At 48.0% G+C, this 26574-nt stretch overlaps 2 protein-coding genes across 6 annotated transcripts in view; one reads left to right on the top strand and one right to left on the bottom strand.

Moving 5' to 3' along the window:
* Window positions 1–8703, top strand: part of LOC116631775 (phospholipid-transporting ATPase IB) — a 590846-nt gene extending 582143 nt beyond the window's left edge. For all 5 annotated transcript variants that reach the window (XM_032403315.1, XM_032403320.1, XM_032403319.1 and 2 more), the window contains exon 37: window positions 1994–8703. In XM_032403315.1, coding sequence (XP_032259206.1) covers window positions 1994–2091 — 98 coding nt within the window. In that variant the 3' untranslated portion in view covers window positions 2092–8703. The remainder of the gene's footprint in view (window positions 1–1993) is intronic.
* An 8841-nt stretch (window positions 8704–17544) lies between these two features.
* SHISA2 (shisa family member 2) lies at window positions 17545–26140 on the bottom strand. Its single transcript, XM_032403314.1, has 2 exons — window positions 23302–26140; window positions 17545–19787 (listed from the first exon to the last, which is right to left on the bottom strand). Exons 1-2 carry the CDS (start codon window positions 23633–23635, stop codon window positions 19234–19236), a joined length of 888 nt encoding a protein of 295 aa, XP_032259205.1. The 5' UTR covers window positions 23636–26140; the 3' UTR covers window positions 17545–19233.
* Window positions 26141–26574: the final 434 nt, after the last annotated feature.

The raw sequence follows: 26574 nt of genomic DNA, 5'->3' as shown, positions 1-26574 counted from the left end.
GGGAAAGTCTAAAAGCTCTCAGAGGAATAGAGGAAAGAAGAGGCATTTCCTCCTCAGATCCCGTGAGGCTCTGAAGGCTCCTTGTGTGGAAAGCCATGACGAGGAAGTTCAAGTGCCCTGCACCCGGCACCCTCAGGGCCTCCCTCCCCGGGCCTGTTCCTGCAGGGCAGCCCAGGGACACTGCCTGCTCCCGGAGGCAGCCAGGTGGGGCCCACGCCGGCCTGGGGGCTGCTGTGCCCCGGCTGCTGGCTGCCACACAGCGGGCTTTTTGGTCGCTGGATTTGGTTTTGTTAGAGATGGAGGTGAGCCAATAGATGGACAGCTCCCTGGGGAAGACTCCTTTCTGTCCTCGTCCTTCACTAGTCCTTCCTTAGCTCCCACCCGCCCCTGCTACCTAGCCCGGGGCCTTCGTTGCCTCCCAGACCACCCTGCAGACAAGGCCTTGCCTCCCAGGGTGGCCCTCCTGAGCCCTGGAGTTTCCTCAGGCAGTGGCCAGGAGAGCCGGGACGCCAGCCCAGGGGCAGAGACTCTGGTTTATGAGCACATGCAGAGTACGAAGTCACCCTGAGCATCCTCTAGCGGAGCACCTTCCTCACCATCCCCACCAGATACGTTGCTGTTCTATGTCTTTATAGTTCAGAAACTTTCCTTTGTAAGCCAAGGGTCTGAGTAAAATAATTAGCACTCCAGGAGGTGGTACATGGGCACAATTTCTGATTTCTTTTTCCCCTCTAAAGAACGTGACAGTGAACGAACATGTCTGTTGACAAGTCATGTATACACATGGATGGGAGTCACCCTTGTCAGACATTTCACTGTTGTTGTCTTTGGGTCAGAATGTCTAATCCAGCTGTGAGACTTTTCCATACCCCTGACGCAGAAAGGTAAGCCAACAGAGAGAGAGAAAGTCTTATAAATGCTCCTTCGGCGGGAAGGACCAGTTAGGAAGGAGGGCCTTACTGTGGGCTTTTGAATGCTGAAGCTCTTTCTAGAACTCGAGATGCAGGGAGAGTGTTGGTCCTGCAGAAGCACTGCCTGGGTTGGGCTCCCAGCTACACTACTCACTAGGTCTGGGACCTTGGGCAAGTCATGGGGGGAAAAAAAAAATTCACCCTGTGCCTCAGTTTCCCCATCTGTGAAACGGGAAGAATACTATCACCTGCCTCATGGGGCTGCTGGGCGGAATGAATGAGCTGTTTGTGTGTAGTACATAGAATAGGCCCGATACACATAGCATCTGATCGTTGTTGCGCCTGCTGCTAGCATTATTCTTGTTGTTGGAACTGATGATAAGACCCGGTGTTCCTGTGGCCTCTTGACTTTATCTTGTGATCTTTTCCTTTATTTCCACAAAAATGAACCCACTGTAATTTCTGATTACCAGTCCACATCAGTCCCCTATAAGAGCAGGAATGCCGCAAGCATCATGTGCACATGGCCAGTTTTGCCTACTAGTGTTGTGTGTGTGTTCCCCGGCCTGTTTACAGCTTCATAAATTACCCAGCCAGCCTGCTGCATTGGGCAGTCTGGGACACTTCTGGAGCCGAGCAAGTTGCCTTTCCTCTTGATTGGCGCTGGGAAAGTGCAGACATGGACCAGTGACCCACTGTTTATGCTTCCCAGGCTGAGCTCAGCTGCAGGGAGGCTGCCCCCCCCCCCCCCCCCCCCCCCCCCCGCCCCCCCCACTTTTCACCCCCCCGGGGGCCCCCCCCCGGGGGGGGCCCCCCCCCCCCCCCCCCCCCAGTGCCTTGCATCCCACCCTCAGCATCAGCAGCTAGGACCAGTCAGGCCCTGTCCCACCCCACCCCACACTCTGCCCACGTTTCCCTTCCAAGCCACAGGTCTGTCCTTCCGGGGGCCCTGCCTGCCCGAGGCTGGCGAGCCCAGTGTGGCAAAGGTCAGCTGCCGTCTCCCACAAAGGCCTTTTCTTCTAAACCCAGCGTGCTCCCCCGATTCTCCTCCTCACCAATCCCTGTGTGTGCTCCTCTTGCAGATGGGTATGCCTTCTCTCAAGAAGAGCATGGAGCTGTTACTCAGGAAGAAATCGTCCGTGCTTATGACACCACCAAAAGGAAATCGAGGAAGAAATAAGACGTGAGTCGCCTTGATTGGTCCCAGGAAAGAGATGCGGCTTGTTGCACCCAGTGTTAACACATCTCTGTCAGAAGAGACTGGTGTCAGCAGCCAAAACACCATAAAACCCATTTCTGTGGCCTTAGCCAACCAGTTTGTTAGTTCCACATTCCCTCGCAAACCTGGAGTAGATACCGCAGGGGAAGCCATTTTGTTCCCTTTCAGTTCATCCACAGTGCTTGGCCTAACTTCTGTTTACCTTGTTCTGAAGCATTCAACTGTGCTCTGTGAGGTGTGAAATTAAAAACGTTATGTTTCACCAATATTTAAACATCAGTACTAGTTGTTCTGGGAGAAAGCTAAGAGAGTTTTATGTTGCGTGAGAAACCCATCTTGTGGAATTGGAGCGGGGGCACGCTTCCTTCCTCTTTTGTTCACTCACAGATGAAGTCCACCAGGCAGCATGTAAACTTCATTGTAGGCAGGTTGATGTCTTGTTTTGATTCCTATCTTGTTTGTATGAAGTGGGCATAAACTTCTTGATTACAGTGAAATCACAAAAATGTCTATCATCAGGGTGGTGACCCTGAGAACGCTTCTCTTAGCCTCTTAGCCACACTCCCAGCAGGGCAAGTGGGTCGGTCTTCTAGCATTCTCCTGCACTCTTCCCAGGTGCCTTCTGGGCTGTCCGGGCTTCTCTCATCTCAGACGTTCTGCATGGCTGACCGCTGTGCTCAGCGCATGGCAGCTGGTGGGCAACCAACCCAAACGTGCACTATTTCTTGTCCTAGCACAGATTCAGATATGGATTCAAGAAATCCCCTCTGCCACCACCCTTCACCTCCTGTAACTAAAAAAAAGAAGCATAGCTATTCGCGTATTTTCTAAATGTTTCTCTGCCTCTTTCCGACGACAGGGAAGCCTACAGGTCAGTGTGTGGTAGAACGCTTTGGCACTCCTGCTCTGGTCAGGTTCTCAATACTCATTTCCCAATGAGTATGGGACCTTGGGCATTCACTTCAATGAGACCCTCATGTATTTTCTCAGGAGTTCAGAGCCCATTTTGGACTTTCACTGCTGGGAAACAAGTGAATGTATAGCATGTCGCCCCACGGAGGGACACGCCTGTCACTCTGTAACTCTAAAATCAGGCAGGATGAGTGAACCCAGTGGAAGAGTAGGGGGCCCCTGAGGCTAGTGGAGAAAGTTCACCATCGAAGGGGACAGCGAGAGGCAAGGAACACAGAGACCCGGGGAGGAGGACAGAGAGGACATGTTAGCCAAATCTGCTCAGTAGACACCGAAATCAAGCCTGGAAGCCCAGACAGTTGTGGTGATGCATGCGGGAGGCTAAACAAGACATTGACATGCAGTTTTTATCAGCAAGAATTCCAAACATTTAAGGAAATGCCCTTTTCTATATGGGTGAGGTTTCCGTCCTAATCCAGTCAGTGGTAGACACAGGCACCTCTGAAAAGAAAGTGTCCTGACTCTAAGAAGTGCTTCGTCACTGACTTCCCAAACTGCGGAGTCCCACCTTCTAAATTTGGACGGAACTTGCGTGCCCTCGGGCATGAATATGAGCACCTGGAGCCCTTAATAAATGGCCAGCCTGGAGGCACGTTCTCTCCTCTCAGCTTTTGTTGCCAAACCAGATTTTTGGATGGCTTAACATAAATACTTCTGGGCAGCTGTTACTGCTTAAAATGGCACCGTTCTTCTGGGGGTTGGCTGCGCTAAATTGGGAAATAAAACAATAGTGCACTTTGCTTCCTTATCCTTTATTTTTGGAGCATCCACATTTAATTGGGCATTGTAATAACTTAAAGTATGATTTGCATTGACAAAGAAAACTAATCCTTTGCTTATGACGTGACCAGGATCCAGGGAGGGCTTAAGGGGAAGCAGAACAATGCAGTGAACAGGTGAGGCTTAGAAAATTGCCGTTCCTAGCTCCCCGAGGTGGAAAACCATTTTTAAATACTAGAGCACCCAGCGAGATGAATCCCTAAAGGACTGTCATGCAGGAATTACAACACCCCCCCCACACACACAAATGTGCCTGGAATGAACATAACAGACTGAGGTATAGGTCTTTATTGGACACCCAGAGAGATGATGTCCTAAGTATAGAGGAGAAATGAAAATTTGAATCGAATGTGTGTTAGGCATCCTGATTCCTTGGTTTCATTTGGAACTAAGCCTCTGGAGAGGGGAGCTCAAGCTCATTCCTTGTCAGACACTTAGCTCTTTCTTAAACTTGAGGCCTTCCCAATTAGATTTGTGAATTACAGTGTGTGTATGTTTTGTTTTGGGCTTTTCATTTTTTATTTTATGTTTTAGGTTAAAGTGCAGTTCACATTTTTCTGAGATTTAAGTATATTTTCTGATCCTTTTGACAACTGAACTAAACAGTGTTTGCAATAATGAAATGTGCACACAGAAGAAAACATTAGATGGGAAACGTTTCTAGTCTATTAATTGTTGTATGCGATCAAGCTATCTGGTGGCCAAATGACTAAATTGGGCTTCGAGAAGGAGAAGCTGTCACTATGAGTGATGTATGATATTTAGCCGTGGCCAGCTCAGGGGCTGTGTCATTTGTCCTATCTTCAAATTGAGGTCAGCGTGTCACACAGGCCCCTTCCCAGGGAGCAGGGTTGGCTGGAGTAAGTTGCGTACTCTGGCTGTCAGCTCAGTGGAAATGCCACATGGGACTTGTCACTCGGCCACATGGTAAGTGACATACAGGCTGACAGGTCATACTTGCTCAGCGCTATAGGGCCGGCCTCTGGATTGGGCTAAAGTAGCAGAATCCACTGAGGGCCGGCCTTGGTCTGCTGTCGTACACAGACTGCCGACTCTTACTTACGAGTGTGTGTTCCGTTCTGGCTGAGTCTGCAGAAGGCAAAGAGCAGCCCTTCCATGCATTAGCTCTGAGTTCCACTACACACCAGCACGGACCAGCAACGGGGCTGGGGAAAGTGCCCATTAAAAAGGCGGGATAGGAGAACAGAATAAACCAACCATTTCTGCCTGGTTGTCCAGATTAGCACTTCATTGCTGATCAGAATGGGCTTGGTAATAATTTTGGGGTGTGGCTGATGTGTCCATCCTGCCTCTCTGCGGAATATTCGGGACTTCTTGACCAGTGTTATGTTCTCCCATCTCCCAGCACATATGTGATCATTTGGGGGGGATCAGTAGAGCATACAAAACCTTCCTTTGGTGAAAGGAGATGCTGTTGCTTTAACATCCGTGGAGTAATATCCTAAAACGTGAACCTGAGTTTTGGCAGAGCATGGCTGGGAACTCTGTTGACATTTTCTTTTCCTTGACAAGGTTTCGGGTCTTGCTGTAGGGAGCTGGCAGTGAAAATCAGTGATAACTTGTCAAGAAGCAGTGAATAATAAAAAAAAAAAGTGGGTATGAGTAACTAATGTCTGAAAATGCATACAGATGTATATATTACAGGCTTTAAGACTGAATTTTTTTTAAAGAAAGCTATAGTCTGTAATCTCCATTTGTTATAACAATGACCCTTTATCTCACCCTATTTCTGTTCCTAGGGGTTTATGTCTTAGACCGTAAGTTGAATAGAATGTTTGCAAAATTCTGCAAGAGGATAAGGTAGTCTTTCGTCTTGAACATGGGAAGGAAGTGCACACATTTCGGCTGGCGTTTGGCTTACTACCAAGGGTCATTGTCCCAAGGTAATTCAAGGAGCAATTCAGTCTCAGCATTTGAAATGTAGACTTCATCTCCAGGGATCCATAAAAAAATGGGAACAGGGAAACTGTGGTTAAGCAGAGCCCTAAATAAAAACCTGGCAAAGAAATGAGTTTATCAGGTCAAGGTAAAAGATGGCATCCCCCATCATATTCGTTAAATACTTTCATCATGCCAATGCTTGTATTAGCAAATTTAGTAATGATGGAGATAGTGAAAAGACAGCCATTCCCCTTCAAAGGGAAAGCATACATCAGCTGGCTTTGTTGCTGGTTCTCCACTGACTCAAGACAGTTGTTGGTCTCAGTATAGCCTTGGGGGAGATTGTTTAGCCTCATCCTGGACACTTCCCCATCCTCAGAGGCAATGAGGATGATGAGAAGGGTTTCCAGTGGGTCGTAGAGGTGAGAGTCCAAGGTCCCCCAGAATATATTAATAAGTATCCCTGAAAGGAATAGACCTGAAATACTCTACTTTGATGTGTTGTACTTCTCATTTATTGTTTTTCTCAACATCCCATATTGTCCCACAGTACACATTTCCTTTGACATTACAAGAGCTTCATTGAATGCCAAGGTTCCACTAGCACTGTGTGGAAAGTTCTCTCTTAGCTTGTTGGGTCTGAGTGTGGCCAACCAGCATGCAGTCTTTAACGGGAAGAAAAGGCTACTGAGCCAACATAGTGTTCAGAAGCTGTGAAGCAAAAGGGGGCAGAAAAGAGGGGCGAGCTCACCCTGCTAACCCACCCCAAGCATAATCCATAGCTGTTAACTCTGACCAACACCTCTGCTCCCCTCGCTGAGGGGAGACAAAAGAGTGATTCTTTTACACCAGGCTGGCTCATTGTCAATGACAGTCTCTTGCCCTGGTTGCCTTAGAGACATCCACTCTGCTCTTTCTCTCAGGCTCCAGACCAAGAAAAACATGCTCCCAAGATTAGCCCATCGGCATTTCTTCTGACCTGGCTAAAGAAAGAAAGGAGACCTGTTCCTTTTAAAAGTCAGGAACAAAGTGTCAGGTGGCTTTGATTTATGACAGAAATAGGAAGAAGAAAGTTGAGGTAATAGCGCTATCCAAATAACCCTGCCCAGGAAACTGAGGGGTCAAGAGAGCTTATCAAGAGCCTTTTATAGGCAAGCTCTTCCGTAAGGCAGAGAAGGGGCCAGAAGGAGGGGGACAGCCTGAAGGTGAGGATGTGAACCCACTTCCGATGGCGTTGGATTCAGTCACCCCCGAAGACCGCCACGCAACTGCAGGTGGATCAGTAAACACCAATTAAAAAGTGCAAAAAGAAAATCTGCCCTGTCCTAGGGCTTCTGTCCTTGCCACAGGATCCCTGCACAAGTGGATACTTGGCAGGCTTTTCATTAATAAAGTCAGTGTGTGTGCTGACACGTGCATTCCTCCGCCTTCCTTCTCCCACGTTGCCGGTGATTGCTGAGTTCAGAAGTGTGCCCGCTGCTTCCCTAGGAAGCCTCCCTCTGAAGGGCCCTGCTACCAGCTGCAGCCCCGCCGCGGCAGGGGTGGGGCCCCGGGGCCTCCGCCAGGAGCAGCTAGGTCTGCAAGCCTGCGTGCGTCCTCTTTCCTGCAGGTCACTGAATTGCTGTTTGAATGCACCGTCTTTGCGGTGTCTTTCTCATGCCAGCAAAGCCATGTGCCCTCCTGTCTGCTGTCACATCTGTGCTCTGATTGCTTAAATATTGTTTGCAACAGGGAGGTTTTAATCTGGTTATGCAGAGGGAAGCGGGGCTGTGGGGGCACGTTTAATTGGCTCCCAGCAGAGTAGTGAGCGCGTCTATGGAGTGTGGGGTTTTTGTTCCCTCCCTCTAGAAGTGTTACCATTTTCATGTCCTATTAATGTCCTCTGGTTGTTAAATTACAGCCGCATATTATAGCGGAGCTGGGTTCCCTCCTGGAGTGAATACAAATGAAGGGCATTTACTTGTATTTTTAGAGGTTTTGGAAAATGTAGTGATTTGTGGCTTTGATCAATCCTGTTGACTGGTATATGTCTACACAAACCTGTTTCAAATAAATCTTTTGTTAAAGTAAATGATTGGACCGTGTTTTATTTTGGAATTTTCTCTTGCACTAATAAGCAGTTGCTGCCACAGGGACTTGGGACAGTAATACAGAGGTTGTGTCAGCAGGCTATGTATACACTCTGCCCCAAGAGCTGATGGCCAAGGAAACGCTGCTCAGTGGCAGGAGCACAGGAGAACCTGAATTGTAGATTAACATGAGCTCCGCCAGTCCAGGGCCCCTTCATGAGAGCAGAGTCCAGGAGGCCACACTGAGTTTGGATTGATCACGCGATGGAAAGAACTGTGCATCGAAGGGCTTCCCCCGTCGATTACTGTATTCCCCTTGGTTTATCTCAGTTTCCCTGCAAACTGAGATGTGAAAAGTTCAAATTCTATTGTCAAGCATGAAATGACAGAACCGTCATTGAAGGGGTGCTGAACACTCCACCCCAAAGGATGCCACTCTGACATATTGATTGTTGTGAACTGAAGGCCATTGAGAAACAGCAGATGCAGGGAAGGCTCTCCAACCTCCCCCTTCTACCTAAAAGCAGGTCATAACATTGCCACTGAGAAAGGTACCTTCCCCATACCAGGAAGAGAATGTTCTTATCATTGGAGACTGGGGGTGGGCGCTGGAATGGACCGGTACAAACAAACCTACTGAAATAACCCTGACCTTCCATTCGTTTCCCCTGTATCTTTCCCAAGGACTGCCCCACAGTTTACTGCCCCAGCCCAAGCCCCTTTGTCCTGTACCATTCCCAATTTATCTCTCTTTGTGTAAAAAGGTGTATAAGCTTCTGGATCTAATGGCTTCCTGGGGTCTTCATCTTCCTTCTGAAGATTCCCACGTACGTGTAAAAATATTAAATAAACTTGTGTGCTTTTCTCCTGTTTGTCTTGTGTCAGTTAAACTCTTAGGCCAGCCACAGAACCTCAGAGGGTAGAAGGAAGTAAGTTTCTTCTCCCTTATGTTATTTTAAAGAGAGTAAGAATCACCCTCCCATTCCCCGTAGGCACCCTAAGTCACATTTAGGTAAGCATCCACTGCCTCAAGGTTCCCTGGGATGCACAAGTCACATGGCAGAGGCCACGTTGAGCCTGGGGTAAAGCGGGAGCTGGAGGGCCCGGACGTTGGCCTGGGAAGCATGGAGGCAGGGGCCTTCCTCACTGGAAACCAGCCTCAGGCTCGGTGTATCCCCTGCTTGCCTGGCTTTGTGTGGGCGGCTCTACACTTCAGCCGTGCGCAGTGAGGACTGACTCTGGGGGTGGAGGACAGGAAGGAAAGAAAGCCTGCGAGAGATCGTTCCCTGCAGAGGCCCCTGTCTGGAACCCCAAAACCTCTTAACGGCCCACTTCAGATTTACTGCGGATTGCCAGAGCCGACTCTGATTCCTCCCAGATAGTCATACCACAGCTGAATTTGGCCCGGAGAGCGCAGTCATGACCTTGGTGGCTACATCCCCAGGCACGGGCAGGGACAGGAGGCCGGGCCTCATTCCAGGCAGAGCTCTGCAGCTTAGGGCAGAACGGGGAAGGACTTTCTTCTGCTCTCCATAGGCCCGGCCTTATTTTTCTTAAATCATGCAAAACTGAAAATGATTTAATACAGTCAAGAGCAAGGTGTTCTATTCCAAACCTGTGCCATTTCTTGGTCGTGTCTACAACTCTGCCTTTGCTGCTACAGTGATTTTTTTGAAATGTCATCCTTCACTTGTGCTCACCAGAATAAACTTGAATCATTGAAAGGCCATTAGCAGCTGAAGACAGTTTGCAGACCCTACATTTCTGCCTACAGCAGTACTCTTTAGAATAGTTCTCCCTGTCACAAAGACTCTGGCTACTTTGAAAAATCATTCAGATTCCACTATTTATTTTCAACATGTTTGTGTAAGAGACATATAGAATGTGAAGAATTGAAATGTATATCAAAGCAACAGGGCACACGACAGGAGCCCACTCTAGCCTCTAATCTTCTGCCTACATTCCATTCCACGTATGAATCTTTCAAGGGAACTTTCCAGCAATTGTTGAAAAGGCCAGCTGTTGCTGTAACTGGGACTACGGATGAGGTCTGGACTTTATATTTTCCGAAAGAGGACAAAATAAAATCCCTTCACCCACGAAGGCTAGAAGCACCAAACTCACACAGTGCAGCTCACAAACATTGTTTTCATTTACTTGAAATAGGCCATACACATAAGTAAAATGACTTACGTTTCCTGAGGGTGGGTCCCAAAGCTCCACCTTCAGCGATTTGCCGCTTCTGGCAACTGCACTCTCCTTGACTTTAGACCGCAGAGCGATGGAAGTTTCGAGAAAGCTGCACAGGGGCCCTGAGAGCCACAGCCTTGGCCTGAGCCGTGAATTGGCAGGGTCTGTCCCAGCAGTTGCTATTAGAGTTGTTGACATTGAATGCTACCTTCACATTGTGAAGAAGAGAAGTCACTGAATCGCATGAGTTCCTGATACTTCTCAATAAAGGACTCCTGAATGAATATTGATCCTTAGCTATTCAACAAAGGAGTCTTTCTGTTCCAAGACACCTTTCATTAGATATAAAGTTTCTTAAAATTAAAACTAATACAGAAATGCTGGACTGGTTAAAAAAGGAAGAAAATGAAAACTTAATAAGAGTGATCACTTCAAATCGCTCTTAGTCTTCCAATTAGTTATCAGGAGAAATTGTTTTAAGATGGCTCTAGTGATTTCAAACTTTTGCCATCCTCACATAGTTCTGTTGGGCCAAATATTTGGAGTCAACCTGTAACAAAAATCTAGACAGAAGCAGCAAATGTCATTCTTACAGAGGTCACCAGGAGAAGGGTCCAAGAACAAAGCAAACAGGATTAAAGTTCTATTCTGTCTCGGGCATCGTTAACTGAATGGCTATTTGAAAATTTTTGTAAGCGAAGAAAAATCTGTGTGCTAGTCCACATAATGTAAAGTTTATTGGATGCCACTTTTCGGGAAATGTGGCATTGCCTTGGCCTAAGGACGTCTCTTATTAAATTCCTTTTGAAATACTTAAAATCTTTATGTCCAAATACATTTTCTACCTCCGCAAAGGTCAACCACACACACATGCGCACTGTACGCAAGCATTGTGCTAGGTGCCGAGGCGTCATTTAGAGCTGAAGTCTTGGATTCCATCCTTGAGAAACTCGGCGTCTAAGGGGACATGTACACGATTCAACATGGCACCAAGCAGCACACCAAGGGTGCCAGCGAGTGCTGTAGAGAACAAAGAGGTATCACACCCAGTGTGTGTGAAAGGAGCAGAGAGCAGCACTGCCCCCTTCCCGGGTCTCTACCGCTCTTGGTTCCCTTAGGCCAATCTCAGGATTATTGGATAACATGAAAACAGAGGAAAAACAAAGGATCAACAAAGAGTGTGGCTAGGTGAGGTTTTAAAGATAGTTTAACATTTAGCCAAAAAACGCTCACTTCCCTAAAACCAGAGCCACTGGAAAGCAGTGCCATGTTGGGAAAGCTGAGGTAGCCATCACTGTCATAGTATGTCACTTAAGCCGCACAACTGCCCCGGGAGCGGAAGTGATGGTGAATCCCATTTTGACCAATCGAAGCTCCGAGAGGTGTCTTGACTTGCCACACACTTGTTAGGGCTGGAAGAGGACCTCAAATCCAACTCCTCCCACCTCCTCCCAAGGCCATGCTTTATTTACCTCAAAGCCTGTGCTAAAGTGGGTCTCCAAAAGACGCCTGCAAAGGCCTCCCCAATGCAGCTGCCCAGGGAATGCTCTTAAACCCAACTCTGATGGAACATTTAGTTTTTATTTTTGCCTTGAAATGAGACATACGAAATACTCCAAGTTCAGTCACCGACTTGATACGCGGCTATCCTAAGTAGATCAATACATTTGCAACATACACGTCAGAAAGATGAGGAAAATCCTAAGAGCCCTTCGAGTCACAAATCACAGTGTCAGCTTGAAAGATGCCAGTTACTGACTTCCAACCCCACCCTTCCAACCCTGCCCTCTGATGCTGTGGTGCGGCAGCCGAGCCCCTTACCCTTTGCCTGCTGGTTCTGCCAACAGGGGGCGCTAGAGGGAGCCTGAGAGGCTGAGGGGTAGAAGGGCAAGGTCCTGTCTGTCCCCTGACCTGTGTCCACAGACACAGCCTTCACCCTGGTGACAGTTGGCACCAGTTTCCAGCTTTGAAAAAAAAAATTGGCATTCCCAGAACCAACCACATTGTGTCCCCCTGGGGTCCCGGCCAGCAGGTGCCTCCTCTCTGAGCGTGACAGGGCCTTTCCTTCAAGCATCTGGATTCTAACACCCATCTTTGTTCCTTTGGCCCTAGGGGTAGTAACTGCCTCAGGTAATCACTAGCTCTGCATTGCCTCTTTCCCCTTTTGCTGTTTCAGTTCCCTAACACCTGTTTAACCAATGCTTTTCACAAATTCTCTGTTACAATGGCCATAATCTACTAAGGCAAACATCCATATATCCTCAGATACGACAGTTCCTCTCCTGGAATTCCACCCAAGAGAGTGAGTGCTTGTGTTCACCAAAACACATGTTTAGAATCGTTCTAACAGCCCCAACCTGAGAGTAACCCAAATGTCTGTCAACAGTAGAGTGGATAAATATGGTATATTTATGGTACTTTTCTATGATGGAATACTACACAGTGGTGAAAAGGGCCTGCAGCTCCCTTCAATAGCAGTCACAACACGGAGTGAGAGAAGCCGGACACAAAAGAGTCCGTGTTGTGTAATCCCATTTGTGTGAAGTTCAAAACCAGGCAAAGCTAATCTATGGTGAGAGAGATCAGCAGAGCCCCTCTCTCTTTTTTTTTTTTTAATCTTTTTTTTTTAATTTTTTTATTGTTATGTTAATCCCCATACATTACCTCATTAGTTTTAGATATAGTGTTCCATGATTCATTGTTTGTGCATAACACCCAGTGCTCCATGCAGAACGTGCCCTCCTCAATACCCATCACCAAGCTAACCCATCCTCCCACCCCCTCCCCTCTAGAACCCTCAGTTTGTTTTTCAGAGTCCATCGTCTCTCATGGTTCTTCTCCCCCTCCGATTTCCCCCCCTTCATTCTTCCCCTCCTGCTACATTCTTCTTCTTTTTTTCTTTCTTAACATATATTGCATTATTTGTTTCAGAGGTACAGATCTGAGATTCAACAGTCTTGCACAATTCACAGCGCTTACCAGAGCACATACCCTCCCCAGTGTCCATCACCCAGTCACCCCATCCCTCCCACCCCACCCCCCACTCCAGCAACCCTCAGTTTGTTTCCTGAGATTAAGAATTCCTCATATCAGTGAGGTCATATGATACATGTCTTTCTCTGTTTGACTTATTTCGCTCAGCATAATACCCTCCAGTTCCATCCACATCGTTGCAAATGGCAAGATCTCATTCCTTTTGATGAGCCCCTCTCTTTGAAGGGAACTATCAACAGGATTGTTTCTGTCTCTTGACCTTGATGATGGTTTATTGAGCTGTACATTTAATATTTGTGTGCTTTCCTGTGTGCGTAAGATGATTCAGTGTGTGTTCCTGACTGAAGCCCAGTTGGTTCAGAGAGATGCCAACTGGCAGACTAGAAAGGCTCCGTAGGGATAGCCAAACCTAGTGGCGACAGAGGGAGGAGAGAAATCCTGTGACTTTTCAAAGTAACAGCGCAGAGAAATCAGGCCACTTAGGGCATCACCAAGAGTGGTATTGATTTGAGGGTCAGAGAAAGCCAATTCTGTGTAAGTCTCTTAGGCAACCTAAAAACACTAGAAATGTAGACTAACCCAGGTAAAACTGGTTATTGAAACAATAAAGAGAACCTCCTAATGTAGTTCTAAGGATCTATCTATCTATATTTGACATATTTTATCAATATAAATTATGTATTTCTTTGTATCGGGCAGGTTAAAAATATCTGAAAAGAAATTAAATTATATGTGTATTACAAAAACCTATCAGATGCCGCTAGCACTGTGGTAGGTTTTTTATCTCCACACCAACCGGAGGAGGTAGGTGCAAACGATGTCCTTTCCCGGAGGGCACGCTGAGGTTCAGACATGAAAGTTCACATTGAAGGCCACACCATCGGTGGTAGAGATGGTTTCTCACTTTGGCCCATCCAACTCCAGAGGAAGTTCGCTAGAACCAGTTACAGCTGAGACGAGGAGAGCTGAGGGCTGCAAACCAGCTCCAGTTTTAAAAAATCAGTCAAGAATTGAGAACAGAGTCTTGGATGAGATAGCCTCATGTAATAAGTTATTTCTGTTTCAAATTTTCCTGTGATCATTCGGCACACATATGTATACACACGTGGTAATTTTATATACATGTTACAGATGGCAATCAGTCTTCTACAGCTATTATGTCTACTGAGTAAATAATGCCTTGTGTAACCTATGATTTTTCTAAATGAAAAGACCTGCACCTCAAGATGGTTGAAACTGAGATGCAAGTTTTCTGTTTAAAATCCATCTTAAGGCTGCCACCATACACTTTTTACCCCTTTTATCATCCCTCATTTAAAAGCTTTTTTTTTAAAGCATTAATTTTAAATTTCTTATTCTTGATTTGAGTCTAGTTCCTTCAATTTGGGGCATAAATGTTAAAGGCATTCTGAAGATGTAACTGTGAAAAGCGCAATGATGCTCACCGCCAACTCCCTCCGTAAAACTGTCATGTTATCTCAAAGTCATGCTGTCATGGTGCCGTGGCGTCATAGTTAGTCAAAAATACTGAACTTCTTGGACAGGAGTCACTGTTTCTCTAGGAGTTTATCCTCCCATTTCTCACTGATAAAGGATTCTATCCGGAAGAACAGAGGGCAAGGAAAAGCAAATGCAAATCGTGCGCTAAAGAATGTTTACCTAACGTTATCTTTAATTTTCAGGGAAAGAGTTAACAATTTCTAGCTCTTTGTCATCTCTCTCCACTCAACCCTTTCAAGGCACTTGAAGCCCAGTAACATTCATGTTTTCAATTAAGAGAAAAATTTCAGAAGGCAAAGAAATTTTCTATATAAGTATTTTGGAATGAATAGGCTGAATGAAAATAGCTGATCTCCGGCTCTTAAAAAAACAGAGAGAAAGGGCGAGGGGTAACAGGGTGGAAATGTCCTCAAGGCTCTAGCATCTAAGAAGGAAAAGAAAAGGAGGATTAAGGTTGAGTGATGAGGAATGGTGTTCTCATTTGTATGCATGATTTATTCTTCCTTGCAATATTTAGGCTGCTCCTTTTAAAAATGAAAGGGGCTCTGAAAGTTGAACACAAAGGGTGTGCCTTCCCCAGTGGCCAGGTCCAGACTCACTGCCGGGCTCCCGGGCCCTTCCCTGGGCAGGCCCCGGGAAGCCCGCACACCAGGGTTGTTAAAGCCACTGTCCTCCTCCCTGCCTTGAGCTTTCGCCATTCAAGATCGAACAGCCTGCTCGGATGCTTTGATTTGTCTCCTGCTCAAGAAGCAAGGGAAAGAAGCAGGATGGGGAAGGGATCACAGGTTTTAAAATCCTAGAAAGTTCCCTTAGCCGTTACCGCTGATCCATTATTTACTTAGCAGGAACTCAGCAGGTCAAGGAGGGCGGGCAGGTTCCTGGGCCACTCCTTGTCCATCCTAATGACTGACAGGGTTAGTCAGATTTCTCTGTCTGCTCATCATAATAACCCCTCTCCCCAAATTCCGCCAAGCTCCGCCAAGCACATAGCTCGAACAGAGGTCTGCAGTGGACAGTGTAGGAAAATACACATTACACATTTTAATGGCGCAGTTCTGACTGAGGGAGCCCAGGCTAAGTTAGTGAGAAGTCTGCCGAAATCCCTTAAACAGAAACAAACGTATTCCTTTTAAGCATTTGAAAAGCTGAAGCAATGGAAAGCCAGCATGCAGCTCATTCATTTAAATGGCTTTTAAATGAGTCACTGAGGGTCTGCGTGGTAGCGAGACAGAATGTGAATTTGCAGGAAACAGAGCTTCTGATGCAGACAGGGAGTAGTGTGAGTGCTGTTACCAGACAGGGGCCAAACCTCTCCCTGTCCCAACTGTGAGCACCACTGAAACTTTTCTCCTCTGTGTCCAGTCCATTTGCGGACATCTGCCCTAACTTTCCTCGCCAACTTAGTTCTGATGGTCATGGTTTCTTCAGAAAATACTTCTGAAGGCAACTGAAATCCGAATATGTATCCAAACAAGGAGAAAAGATCAGCCATAAAATTCATGAAATAAAACTGTGCGGTCTTGAGAAAAACGAGCTCAAGGTAAATTTAATATAGGAAATATTAGTCAAGCATCTAGGAACATAATCAGAAGTGGAATGCTAGCCTGAAACCGGGAGTATTGCAGAGTAAATATGCCAGACCCACGTGCGTTTGTCTTAATGGTCTTCTTGCCACTTTGGATGTTGGTATTATTGTGTAATTAATTGTAACTTTTCCAGCCACAGCAGAAATGAAAGATGCTTTGTTTCCCTGGGGCACTTAAATGGACAGAAAGAGCTGGTTAATGTCTTCTTCCTTACAATCAGAGGGTCTCTCTGTCCCACACAGAGGGATACAGAAATCCGCAGAACCATCACGAACCAAAGGTTTAGACACAGAAGAAAATGTACAGCAGCAAACTATTTTCCTATCTGTAACTGCTTTTTTTTTTTCTAGCAGACTTTAAAATATTCCTACTGGGTGCAAACTACACCTTACAGATTCTGATTTCATGATAGTAAGGAAGGTATCCTTAAACCAGCTGTCTGACCTTTTACTTTGACAGCTCAACTTCTCGAGTTTTTACCAAAACTGAAAAGGTCTGAGGGTACTTCCAGTCATGTTATATATACTTTTGGAAAGACCAGGTAGCACTAAGTGAAGAACTCATTTATTAAAGTGCACTTTTGCTTTAATCGTGCTATTTAATACCACATAGAAAAGAAGGAAAAGTTAGTCTTAGAGAAGCAAGCACTCCCCATCCCTCCATGTTTAAGAAAAGGCTGTGAAAAATGTCACCCAGGGACGCCTGCATCCGGTAAGGATGGACTAGATTAGGGATGGGGGAGCTAAGACCAATGGGCAAATCTGGCCCACTGCCTGGTTTTTATGGCCCAAGAGTTCAGAATGGTTTTTACATTTTGAAATTGTTGAGAAAAAAAAACATCAAGTACTTTGTGACATGTGAAAATCGTGTGAAATTCAAGCATCACTGTCCACCAGTAAGGTGTTATTGGAACATGGCTGTACTCGTTTGTTACCTGGGCCCCCCTGGCGGCTTGTGTGTGGCAAGGGCAGGGTTGCATAGCTGGTGGAGACCATCTGGCCTGCAAGACCTAAGATATTAACTCTCTGGCTCCTTCCCAGGGGAAAAAAAAAACAAAAAAAGTTTGCCAATCTCTAGGCTGAGTGATCTCTGAGGTCCTTTTCACCTCCACATTTCTAGGAATTTTACTTCTTTAGATAACCCAGGATCCTCCCTCAAAGAGACAGCATGGAACATGCATTAGCCACATAATACAATAATCCCAAAAGACTGTCTCTTTCGTGTTGTCAACACTTCCCATGGAATACGTAAAATAAAATGCACTCCTAGAATATACATATAAGCTTCCCAGGTATTGATTACTTTTAAAGGTAGGCTTTTGGTTCTAGAAAGCAATATTTATCATTTTTCGCAATTTTATGACACTAACAGGCTTAATAGACCATCTGCAAAGTTATCAAGTGAAACAAAAATGAAAAAGACCCAACTCCCTTGGAATTCATACCATAAAATATTTATTAATAAGTAAAATGATTTCCCCTGCCTTTGCTATTTAAAAGATTTGATTGAGCATCTTCGTTGATACCACTTGCCAACAACGCTTTTACATCATTCGGTCACGAGAGAGAGGGAGATGATAGGTAGATGTAGAGAGAGGCGAGGAGACTAGGGGAGATAGATGATGAATGGATGGATGAATAAATAAACTATAGATATAAACGTGTGAAAGACTGCACCTTACAATGTTTAATTGCAAACCTCGGTGCTGTCAGCAGTTGCAAATTTGCTTGCACATACTTAGGCTTACTTCTTTTAAGTAAACAATACAGGCTCACTTGCATTTCATAATTCAGAACATCAGTAATGAATACAGTGCTTGTTGAGGACTAAAAGAGAGAGGAAAACAAAAACTAACTTTGTGGGGGAAGAAAGGCAATATCTCTTTGAAAAGCTTTTCTCTTGACTCAACAGTCCCCACTGCCTGAAAAATAAGCCATTTTGATAACAGGAGTATAAAAAGCCTTATGATTTGCAAAGTAAACTCTATTTGTGGTTTAAATTTCATCCCAAGTCTCAGATTATGGCTGAGAAGCTAGATGAAGTATCTTTGTAAAGCATTTCTTTGAATTTTTATAGGAAAACAAGAAAATGTTTTATCAGATCTAGGCAGAAACGCTGATCTTCATTTATAACAGTAATTACCTGCACATGGTACTACATAGACATGGGGATCCGAAAGCCGAACAGAACGAATGCCAAGCCATACCACACGGTAAAATTCAAAGTAACCTGGAGAAGTAGCAGGTGACAGTTTATGATTTCAATATAAAAACATTCTAATTGCTTCTTCTCAGATGTCACTGTAAAGTCAGCAAATTAGATGATATGATCGAGAATGAGATGAATGGTTGTATTACTACACCACCTGCTACTTCCAAGCTTAAAATAATCCCAGAGTTCTGAAATATCATTAGTTAAGTAACTATACAATTTCTTTCAGTCTCTTTTTAATGTAGAAAATCACTTTGTAATAAGATCTCTACACAAGGTAAAAAAGCACGAAATAGACCAAAAAAACACAAAAATAGACAAAATATATATACTTTTTTACAATGAAATTAAGATGTGCCTGGGAAACAATGAGATCAAGGACTAATCTCAGGGAGTTCCAACTGGATTTCCTTTCCTCATAGTTCTGTTTCTTTATGTCTTCCCCTAAACCTTGGATGCTTATAAAAATCTTCCAGGTCCAAGGGAGGGAACAGGTATTCTGATCTTGCACAGTAACAAACAAAAAAAAGAAACACTTTAATAAGGATATAATAAAAACCTTTAGTCTACCCGGTTACAAAATTCCCCTGACAGCCATACCTCAAGAGCACTTAAGGCCTCAAGCATTTGTCACACAACCAGGGGCAACAAGACAGTCATCTCCAGATGATGCTTTTCTCCCCATCATAAATCGATCATGCACTGGGATGAAACGTACCCAGAAAGGCTAATTCGGGAAGAAACGTTTTCATATACTTGGGGGCCAAAGGAAGCCATCCAAAACAACGGGGCTGTCTGCACCAGCAAGGCGGGCAGACTTCCTCTTAGAGAATCCTTTTCAAGTCCAGAGCTTCCCTGGGCTCCTAGGTCTCGTAAAGGGACCCGGACAGCGCCCCAAGTTACACAGTCACAGCTGGGTACATCTTCTGCTCGCTGTTAGTGTGAGGGAAGGGGGCCTGGATCTGCCGGTAGCCGGTCTGCAGGCTGTCCAGGAAAGGGGGCATGGGAGTCATAGGCACGGAGTCGTGCTGCACCGTGTACCCCACATATGGGGGGTGCAGGTACTGTCCCTGATGGGGCACAATCTGGGTGGCCTGCTGGCAGTTCAGCACGGAGAAATTTGTGGGCATGTTGACATACACGTTGTTCATGGTCCCCTCGGGCAAGCAACAGTTGGTCTGGGACCTTGTGGGGGGCGCCCGGGCCCCTGAGTTGGCGCTGGAGCTGGAGCTGGCCGCTGTGCTGGACTGGCGGGAGGACGACCCTCGCGACGTGCTGGCACTGGGGATCATGGGGATGGTCTCCATCAAGCGGTTCCCTCCCGGGGCGCGGCTCTGCTGGGGCTCCTGCTTGGGCCGGAGACATCTGCAGCAACAAGCGGCCACGAGCGACCCCAAAATGATGAAGGCGACAAAGACGGACCCAACGATGAGGAATGGCACGTAGATGGGGACTAAAGGATGAAAACACATCATTAGGATTTACTCTCAGAATGCAGTGAAAAATCGGTGCTTGGCAGTGGAGATCCATAAATGAGCAACGCCCACGGCCGGACTGAAGGACCGATTTCGGGCCTCCCATTGCTGGACAGGTTTGGGCGCTTATTAGCAGCCCACAGCATGCACCGTCCTTTATCAGGCACTTAGGAAGGGCGCTAGGGCCTACAGGCAGGGCAGATCAGCGCCCGCAAAGCAAAACGGTTAACATTCACAGCTAGGCTTGCCAACTGCAATGCTGGCTGGGACAAATGTCCAATTTAGCAAAAATATGAAGTTAATGTTTTGAGACTTCTAAGATTCCTACAATAACTCAACTGCCTGAACTTAAGACTGCCCTAATGGATAGTTGCAGGATCTGCACAGAAGTGAATTACATGATTTAAGAGTCTTTTTTTCCCCAAAAAATGATATTCTTTGCAACCTCTTTTGCCACTTTTGAACTGTTCTTTTTTTCACAGGCAAAGAAATCAAAAATTGAGGGGCACCTGGGTGGCTCAGTTGGTTAAGCATCTGCCTTCGGCTCAGGTAATGATCTCAGGATCCTGGGACTGAGCCCCGCATCGGGCTCTCTGCTCAGTTGGGAGTCTGCTTCTTCCTCTCCCTCTGCCCCTCCCGCCCCTGGCTTCTGCTCTCTCTCTCTCGCTCTTAAATAGATAAAATCTTTGAGAAAAAAAAAAATTTAGATCTAGCCATGACCATTTCCAAATCTGTAATAGAAGACACAAAGGTCAAAAAAGGGTGAAAAAAAAATAAAAAAACCACCTCTACACTCACTTGCCTAGCTGAGGGCTGGACCTCGGGCCCACCCCGCACACTGGATGGTAGAAAGGTGAAGTGACTTATGAAGAGGGAAGCTATTCCAGGCCACAGCTCAGCATGAAGCAAGGTACCAAGAAGAACAAATGTTGGGAGCAACCAGACATTTGCTCCAGGAAGAAGAGCAGCCTCCAGTGTTCGAGAAGGCACCCAGGTGAGCCCAGGGTGGCTGGGGTGTGGCAGTTACACCTGGACTTAACAACACTGGGTTCTGTGTGCAGAACCACAGGGAAAGCCTGCAGACCATAAAGCAGTGGGCGTCATCTTTAACAAGTGAGGTGTATTCTGAAAAATAACGTGAAAGATGAAAAGAACGACTTTCCTCTAGCTGGTAGTGAGTTCCATTTTTACACGATGTTACTTAAGCTTCTGGAAGCCATGGGGCTGGCACTCTAGGGCTTTCAGAAGCTAGACACACTGGCTGATGGGGGCAAAGAATGGGGAGAGAGGAGGCTGCAGAATGCCTCAGAGCCACTTCTGGGGACTTCCACCCCATGTTACCAAGAACCGGTTCTTTTATGTGCTCCTGCCCGTTGCCCTGACTATCTGATTGGAAAATACATAAGGACAGAAACTAGGGCTCCCCAGTCCTGGCCAAGCCCAGGGCCAGCACAGTGGTACAGGGCAGCACTTGGGGAAAAAAGCCCAGTTCTCCCGCACCTCTGAGGTCAAATTTGTGAAAAACCCTTGGACTATCTGCTAGAGCAGTGGCCTTTCTAATTATGCTCCTGTCCACGGCTCTGATATTCCTGACGGCAGGGGTGTTAGACTTCAGTGCCAGGTGGAGACCTGGAAGAATCAGGCCTTGTGAAGTAAAACATACTTTATAGGCATTTCACCAAAGGCTGACATTTAAAGGTTTCCTAAACCTTCACTGCTGAAGAATAAATACTATATTTACATGGTGCCTGTTAGCGGGTAGGAACACTTGTTCCAGAGCCTGCAGTGAGCGCAGCGGGTCTTCAGATGATGGGACTGTTCTAATAATGGGGGAGCGATAACGTACTGGAACAGTGGATGCAGGTGATAAATACTTCATTCTCTAAATTAAGATACCAGCCCTAAATATGTTATTAGGATGTAAACAAGTGTAAAAAAAAAAAAAAAAAAAAAAAGAATACTCCAAACATTATAGCAGAAACTAGCTGAAAGCAAGATAAGTCCACAGAAGGAGTTTTTGGGAGAAAGAACTGTTCTCCTTCCAGGATTTTTAATTGGGAAGGTAAATAACCACACAGAAGTAAAGAATGTTGTGCTCCCGTAAACTCTCTGCACTGCCTGATTAGACACGTGGTCCTTCTTGACTGCAGAAGAGAAGTGAGAGGGAACAGAATTTTTAGGAAAAAAGATTTAAAGGTAGAGTGAAGAAGGCCCCCACGCACATCACACGGCCTCATGAGGAGTCGGCGGCCTGCTGATTTGTCCAAAGTCAACCCAACTTTTTAGAGATCACTAATGAGCCCAACTTAGCAGATACATCAAGGAAGCAGTTCCATCTTTGGCTCATTTCTCAAGGCTTTAGTCCACCACCACACACCCCTGCAGCCACGAGCTCGAGCTTTAAGATGGCACCTCTTCTGGAATTATTACCCTCAGTTGTCCATTCTTCAAGATTCCAGGCAGCAAAACAACAGGAGTAGCTTACTCATAAAATGCCTGCCGGCAAAGGGAACAGCACTGAAGAGAGCTGCCTCTTACCAGGCCCGGGAGACAGTTGTGTAAACACTCAGTGCCAAAGCTCAGGTAGCTTAAGCCCTGGCTCAGGGTGCTGGTAAACAGCCCTCTCCTTAACACAACCAGCTGCAGAAGGAGGAGACATCCATTCTGTGACATGTTTGCCATTTGACCTCTACTCCTAGCCGGGTTATACATCCTCCCTCCCATACACACATTGGTGCAGACCCTCAAGGGAGGCGGTCTGTGAGGCTGCTGAAGAATGGAGGAAGTGGAACCTATCAAATTTGTTCCTGGATTTGGTTATGTTTCCAGCTCTGGCTTTGGCAACTTGGAAAAAAAAAAAAAAAAAAAATCAAAGCCACAAAGAGCAAGCTTGGCATCGCTAATGTCACACCTCCTAAGTCTGACGTGGTCAGGAGAACTGTCCAGAAACCAGAGAGGCCGTGCAGCCAAATGTTGCAGACGATGAGAATGCCCCGGGGTCTGGAAGAGTGCATCACCCACCGGAAGGCCCCGAGGAGCTGCCCGCCTTCTGCGGAGCCTTTATGGACGGAAGCGCCCCCCGCCAACCCTCTCGCTGGGGTCGCGCCTCATGGCTTCCTGGGGTACCATCAAGACACTCACCCTTACTAGAAGTTAGACCGCGGAGACAGGAGGTATGGGAGGGGAAACGGAGGTTCCCTAGCCAGGAGGAACGCGGGGCTGTCTTGCACCCCACACTGCCTTACGTATGTGGTTTTCTTCGGAAAATCCAAGCCCACCCACTCTTTAGGTGACAGATGGGGGAACTGAGGCTCGGGGCAGTGAAGTGGCGCTCCACTTAGCACAAGTTAACAGCTGGGCCAGGATGCAGACACCACCTCCTGGTCCAAGCCCTTTTCTGAAATTCCAGCGCTCCTGATTCCTCTCCCGTCTCCAGGCTCCCGGGCAAAGCCAACCCTCCTGCCTCGTCGCGCCCGGACCCGCCTGCCCTACCTGCCGAGCCGTCTGGGCCGTCTTTGTCCGCCCGGCCAGGCTCGCCGGCGCCCTGCTGGCGGTCGTTGTCGCAGCCGCCCTGGTCCAGGCGCGCCTCGGCGCTGGAGCAGCAGTAGCGCAGTGCGCAGCTGCCGCAGCAGATGGTGGCGTCGCCGCCGTCGAAGCGCTCGGGGCACTGGAAGCCGATGCGCCAGACGCCCTGCGCGTCCAGCCAGCCGTGGCAGTACTCGCCGCTGGCCCGCGCCCCCGCCGCCAGCAGCGCGGCCAGCAGCAGCTGCAGGAGCGAAGCGGCGTTCCGAGGGGAGGCGGCGGGCGAGCGGCGTCCGCCCCACATGGCACCACCCTGGGCGCGGGCGGCGCGGCTCCAGGGGGCGCAGAACGGTCTCCGGGAAGCCGGGGTCCCGGCGACCCGGCTCCCGGTGGTGCGGGGGCCGGGACTCGGACGCCCGAGTGTCCCTTCCGCGGCGCTCTCCGAGGCGGCCTCTGCCCTCTGCCGCGACGTCCAGGAGCTGACGACGCCGGGCTGCCGGGGCAGGGGTCCTAAGCCATCCCTCCCTCGGCCGGGCGGCCCGGCCCCCGGTGGGGCTGCCTGGAGAGCGGGCACTCACTGATGGAACTCTCTGGGCGCAGAGTCAGAGGGGCGCCGGAGCTGCCAGCCCGCAGCCCCTGGAGGCTTCACCCGTGACAGGAGCCTCCCCGCGCATCCCCGAGGGGCCGCTCACTCCCGCTGCCGACCTGAAGCCAGGTCGCTGCCGCGGAGTTTAAGCCTCGGGGTCCCGCGCACGAGTCGGGGGGGGGGTCTCCCCTCCTTTATTCCCCTCTCGGGCGGCGAGAAGGGGCCACGAAGGCGGGAAGCGCGCGCAGGACTCCGGGCAGCAAGTGCAGCGGCCGGCTGTGCTCAGCCTCCCCAGCTCCGAACTCGGTCCGCATGGCTCCGGCCGCGCCGCCCGGGCAGCGCTGCCCTCCGCGGGGCTGACAGCCAATCCTCCCAGCGCACGCCGGCGTCCGGGACGCGAGCGACGGTCCGGCGCGCTCCCGCCGCAGCTCCGGGAGCCTGCCTGGCTGGCGGCGGCCGCGGCTGCTGCTGGGCGCGGGTCCAGGCGGGCTGCTCGCCCCGGGCTCCCCTGCTCCGCCTCTCCGGCTGCAGCTCGCTCCCACGGGCGCCGGGCAGCCTCCGTCCGGCTCTCCCTCTCGCCTTGGCCGCCCTTTCCCCCGGGAGGGGCGCACCGATGGGAGCCTCCCACGGAAGTTTCAGTCCTCGGGGCTGCGGAAGAAGCCGAGCGCGGCAGCCGCCCGCACACTCACGGTGCCCGGCACCAAGCCAGCTCCGACTGGGCTGGCCCCGGCGCTGCGCGGCGCTCTTATTAGGGGCCGGCGGCTCCTAGGATGCGCATGCGCGCTGCGCGGGCTTTCCCTCCTCCCCGGGACGCCCGGAGACGCCCGGAGCCCTTCACTTTCCGACGCCCGTGGTGCAGCGGGCCGCCGGCTGGGATAGGCGCGGGAGAAAACAGAACTCAAACGATCTGGGCCTTGCTAACACAAGAACGGCGGTAATGGTAATAAAAGCAAACTGAGCTGGCTTATGGAAGATCCTCGGCATTCGATTTGATTCTCAAAACTTCCCCAAGGAAGGATTGTAATTACTTCCCATTTTACAGACAGTGAAATTGCCACTCAGATTAACTGCCTCTTTCAGCTTCCACCAGCTCGTGCCCTAGCCACCGCTGGTCACAGACCACAAATGAGGATGTTTGTGGAAGGGTTCGCGCGCCCGGGGCTGCGTCTGGTGGGCTCCGGGCTTCTGCCAGGTGGAATGAATGGAGAGACTTCAGGAAAAACCTTATAAATTTGGCCACTGTCTAAATGATCTGTGTCGAATTTTTTCTTTCCATATTTGGCCGTGGCGATTTACTGGGTTTAAGCAGAAAGGTGCCTCCGTTCAACATTTGGCCTTACGGGTGCAGACAGCTGCAGTGAGGAAGAAAACAAGGTTCAGACAGACCCGAAATGCGGCTTTGATGAAGGAGAAATTAATAGCTTCTCCCTTGCGGAAGCTAAAACAACAGGTGCTGATGCTATTAAAGCATCAGTGATTATTTTTAAAAGAACTAGTGACCCTTCCGACACGGTCTGGAAGTCAGCGGACCTGATACCTCGGCCCAGCCCTACCAGGAAAGAAGTACTGCATTTTGTTGGCCTCAGTTTCTTCTTCCTCTTTAAAGTGGAGTCTGGGATGTGATGACCACTAAGGTCCCTTCCAAGTCCTTGACTGTAGAACTGTAGAACACAAGGCAGTTGCGTTCCCAGCAAAGACACTGCTGTTCAAACAACCACTGGGCACTTGTGTATGCCTGTTAAATGCATACTCAGACATGGTTGATAGTCTTCTGCTCAGCCCAACAAAATCAAATCAAACGAAAAAATCTATCTTCTTCTCCACCCCCAATGAACACCTCATTCTTTTCACTAAGCCTCTCTCCAAGGATTGCACTTAATTTCATTGCTTTTGGGGGGTTATTTTCAGCTTTGTAAAATTATGTATTTTAAATGCACCAGCCACCAACTTTTCTTAACCCAGTATGTTAACAAAATTTCAATGTCAAATTATTCATTCAACAAACACATGTTGAAGTCTTACAGTAAGTATACTGTACTCTGTGTTGGGTACTGGGGATTCATCGAGAATCCAAACATCATGGACATTCCCTTCAAACAGAGCTGAAGGTCTCTGGGGTAAAACAAATTGGACAGAGAGACAAAGAGCTGAATAAACAAAGATGATATAAGTCTGATAAAAGCTGTGACTGGTGGTGTACTGGGTCAATTTAAGCACATAACCTGGGGGTGAGGAGGGTGGGGAGGTCAGAAATATTATCAGAGGAATGGCATCAAATTAGACCAGAAGAAAGTGAGGGAAGACCCATTTACTTCAGGTTGGGTCATTTTCTTTTCTTTTCTTTTCTTTTTTTAAGATTTTATTTATTTATTTGACAGAGAGAGACACAGTGAGAGAGGGAATACAAGCAGGGGGAGTGGGAGGGGGAGAAGCAGGCTTCCTGTTGAGCAGGGAGCCCGATGCGGGGCTCTATCCCAGGACCCTGGGACCATGACCTGAGCCAAGGGCAGACGCTTAACAACTGAGCCACCCAGGTGCCCCTCAGGTTGAGTCATTTTCTTCAAAAATGCTATTAGCTAAATTTACTGAGGGCTTATTCTGTATCATGCCCTGTGCTGAGGTTTACATGCACAGCCTCATGGAATCCTCTCAACAAC

The sequence above is a fragment of the Phoca vitulina genome, unplaced genomic scaffold (assembly GCF_004348235.1).
Source record: "Phoca vitulina isolate PV1807 unplaced genomic scaffold, GSC_HSeal_1.0 scaffold5, whole genome shotgun sequence".
Lineage (NCBI taxonomy): Eukaryota > Metazoa > Chordata > Mammalia > Carnivora > Phocidae > Phoca > Phoca vitulina.
Note: the sequence above shows the minus strand (reverse complement) of the source record. Positions and strands in the feature narration are given on the sequence as shown.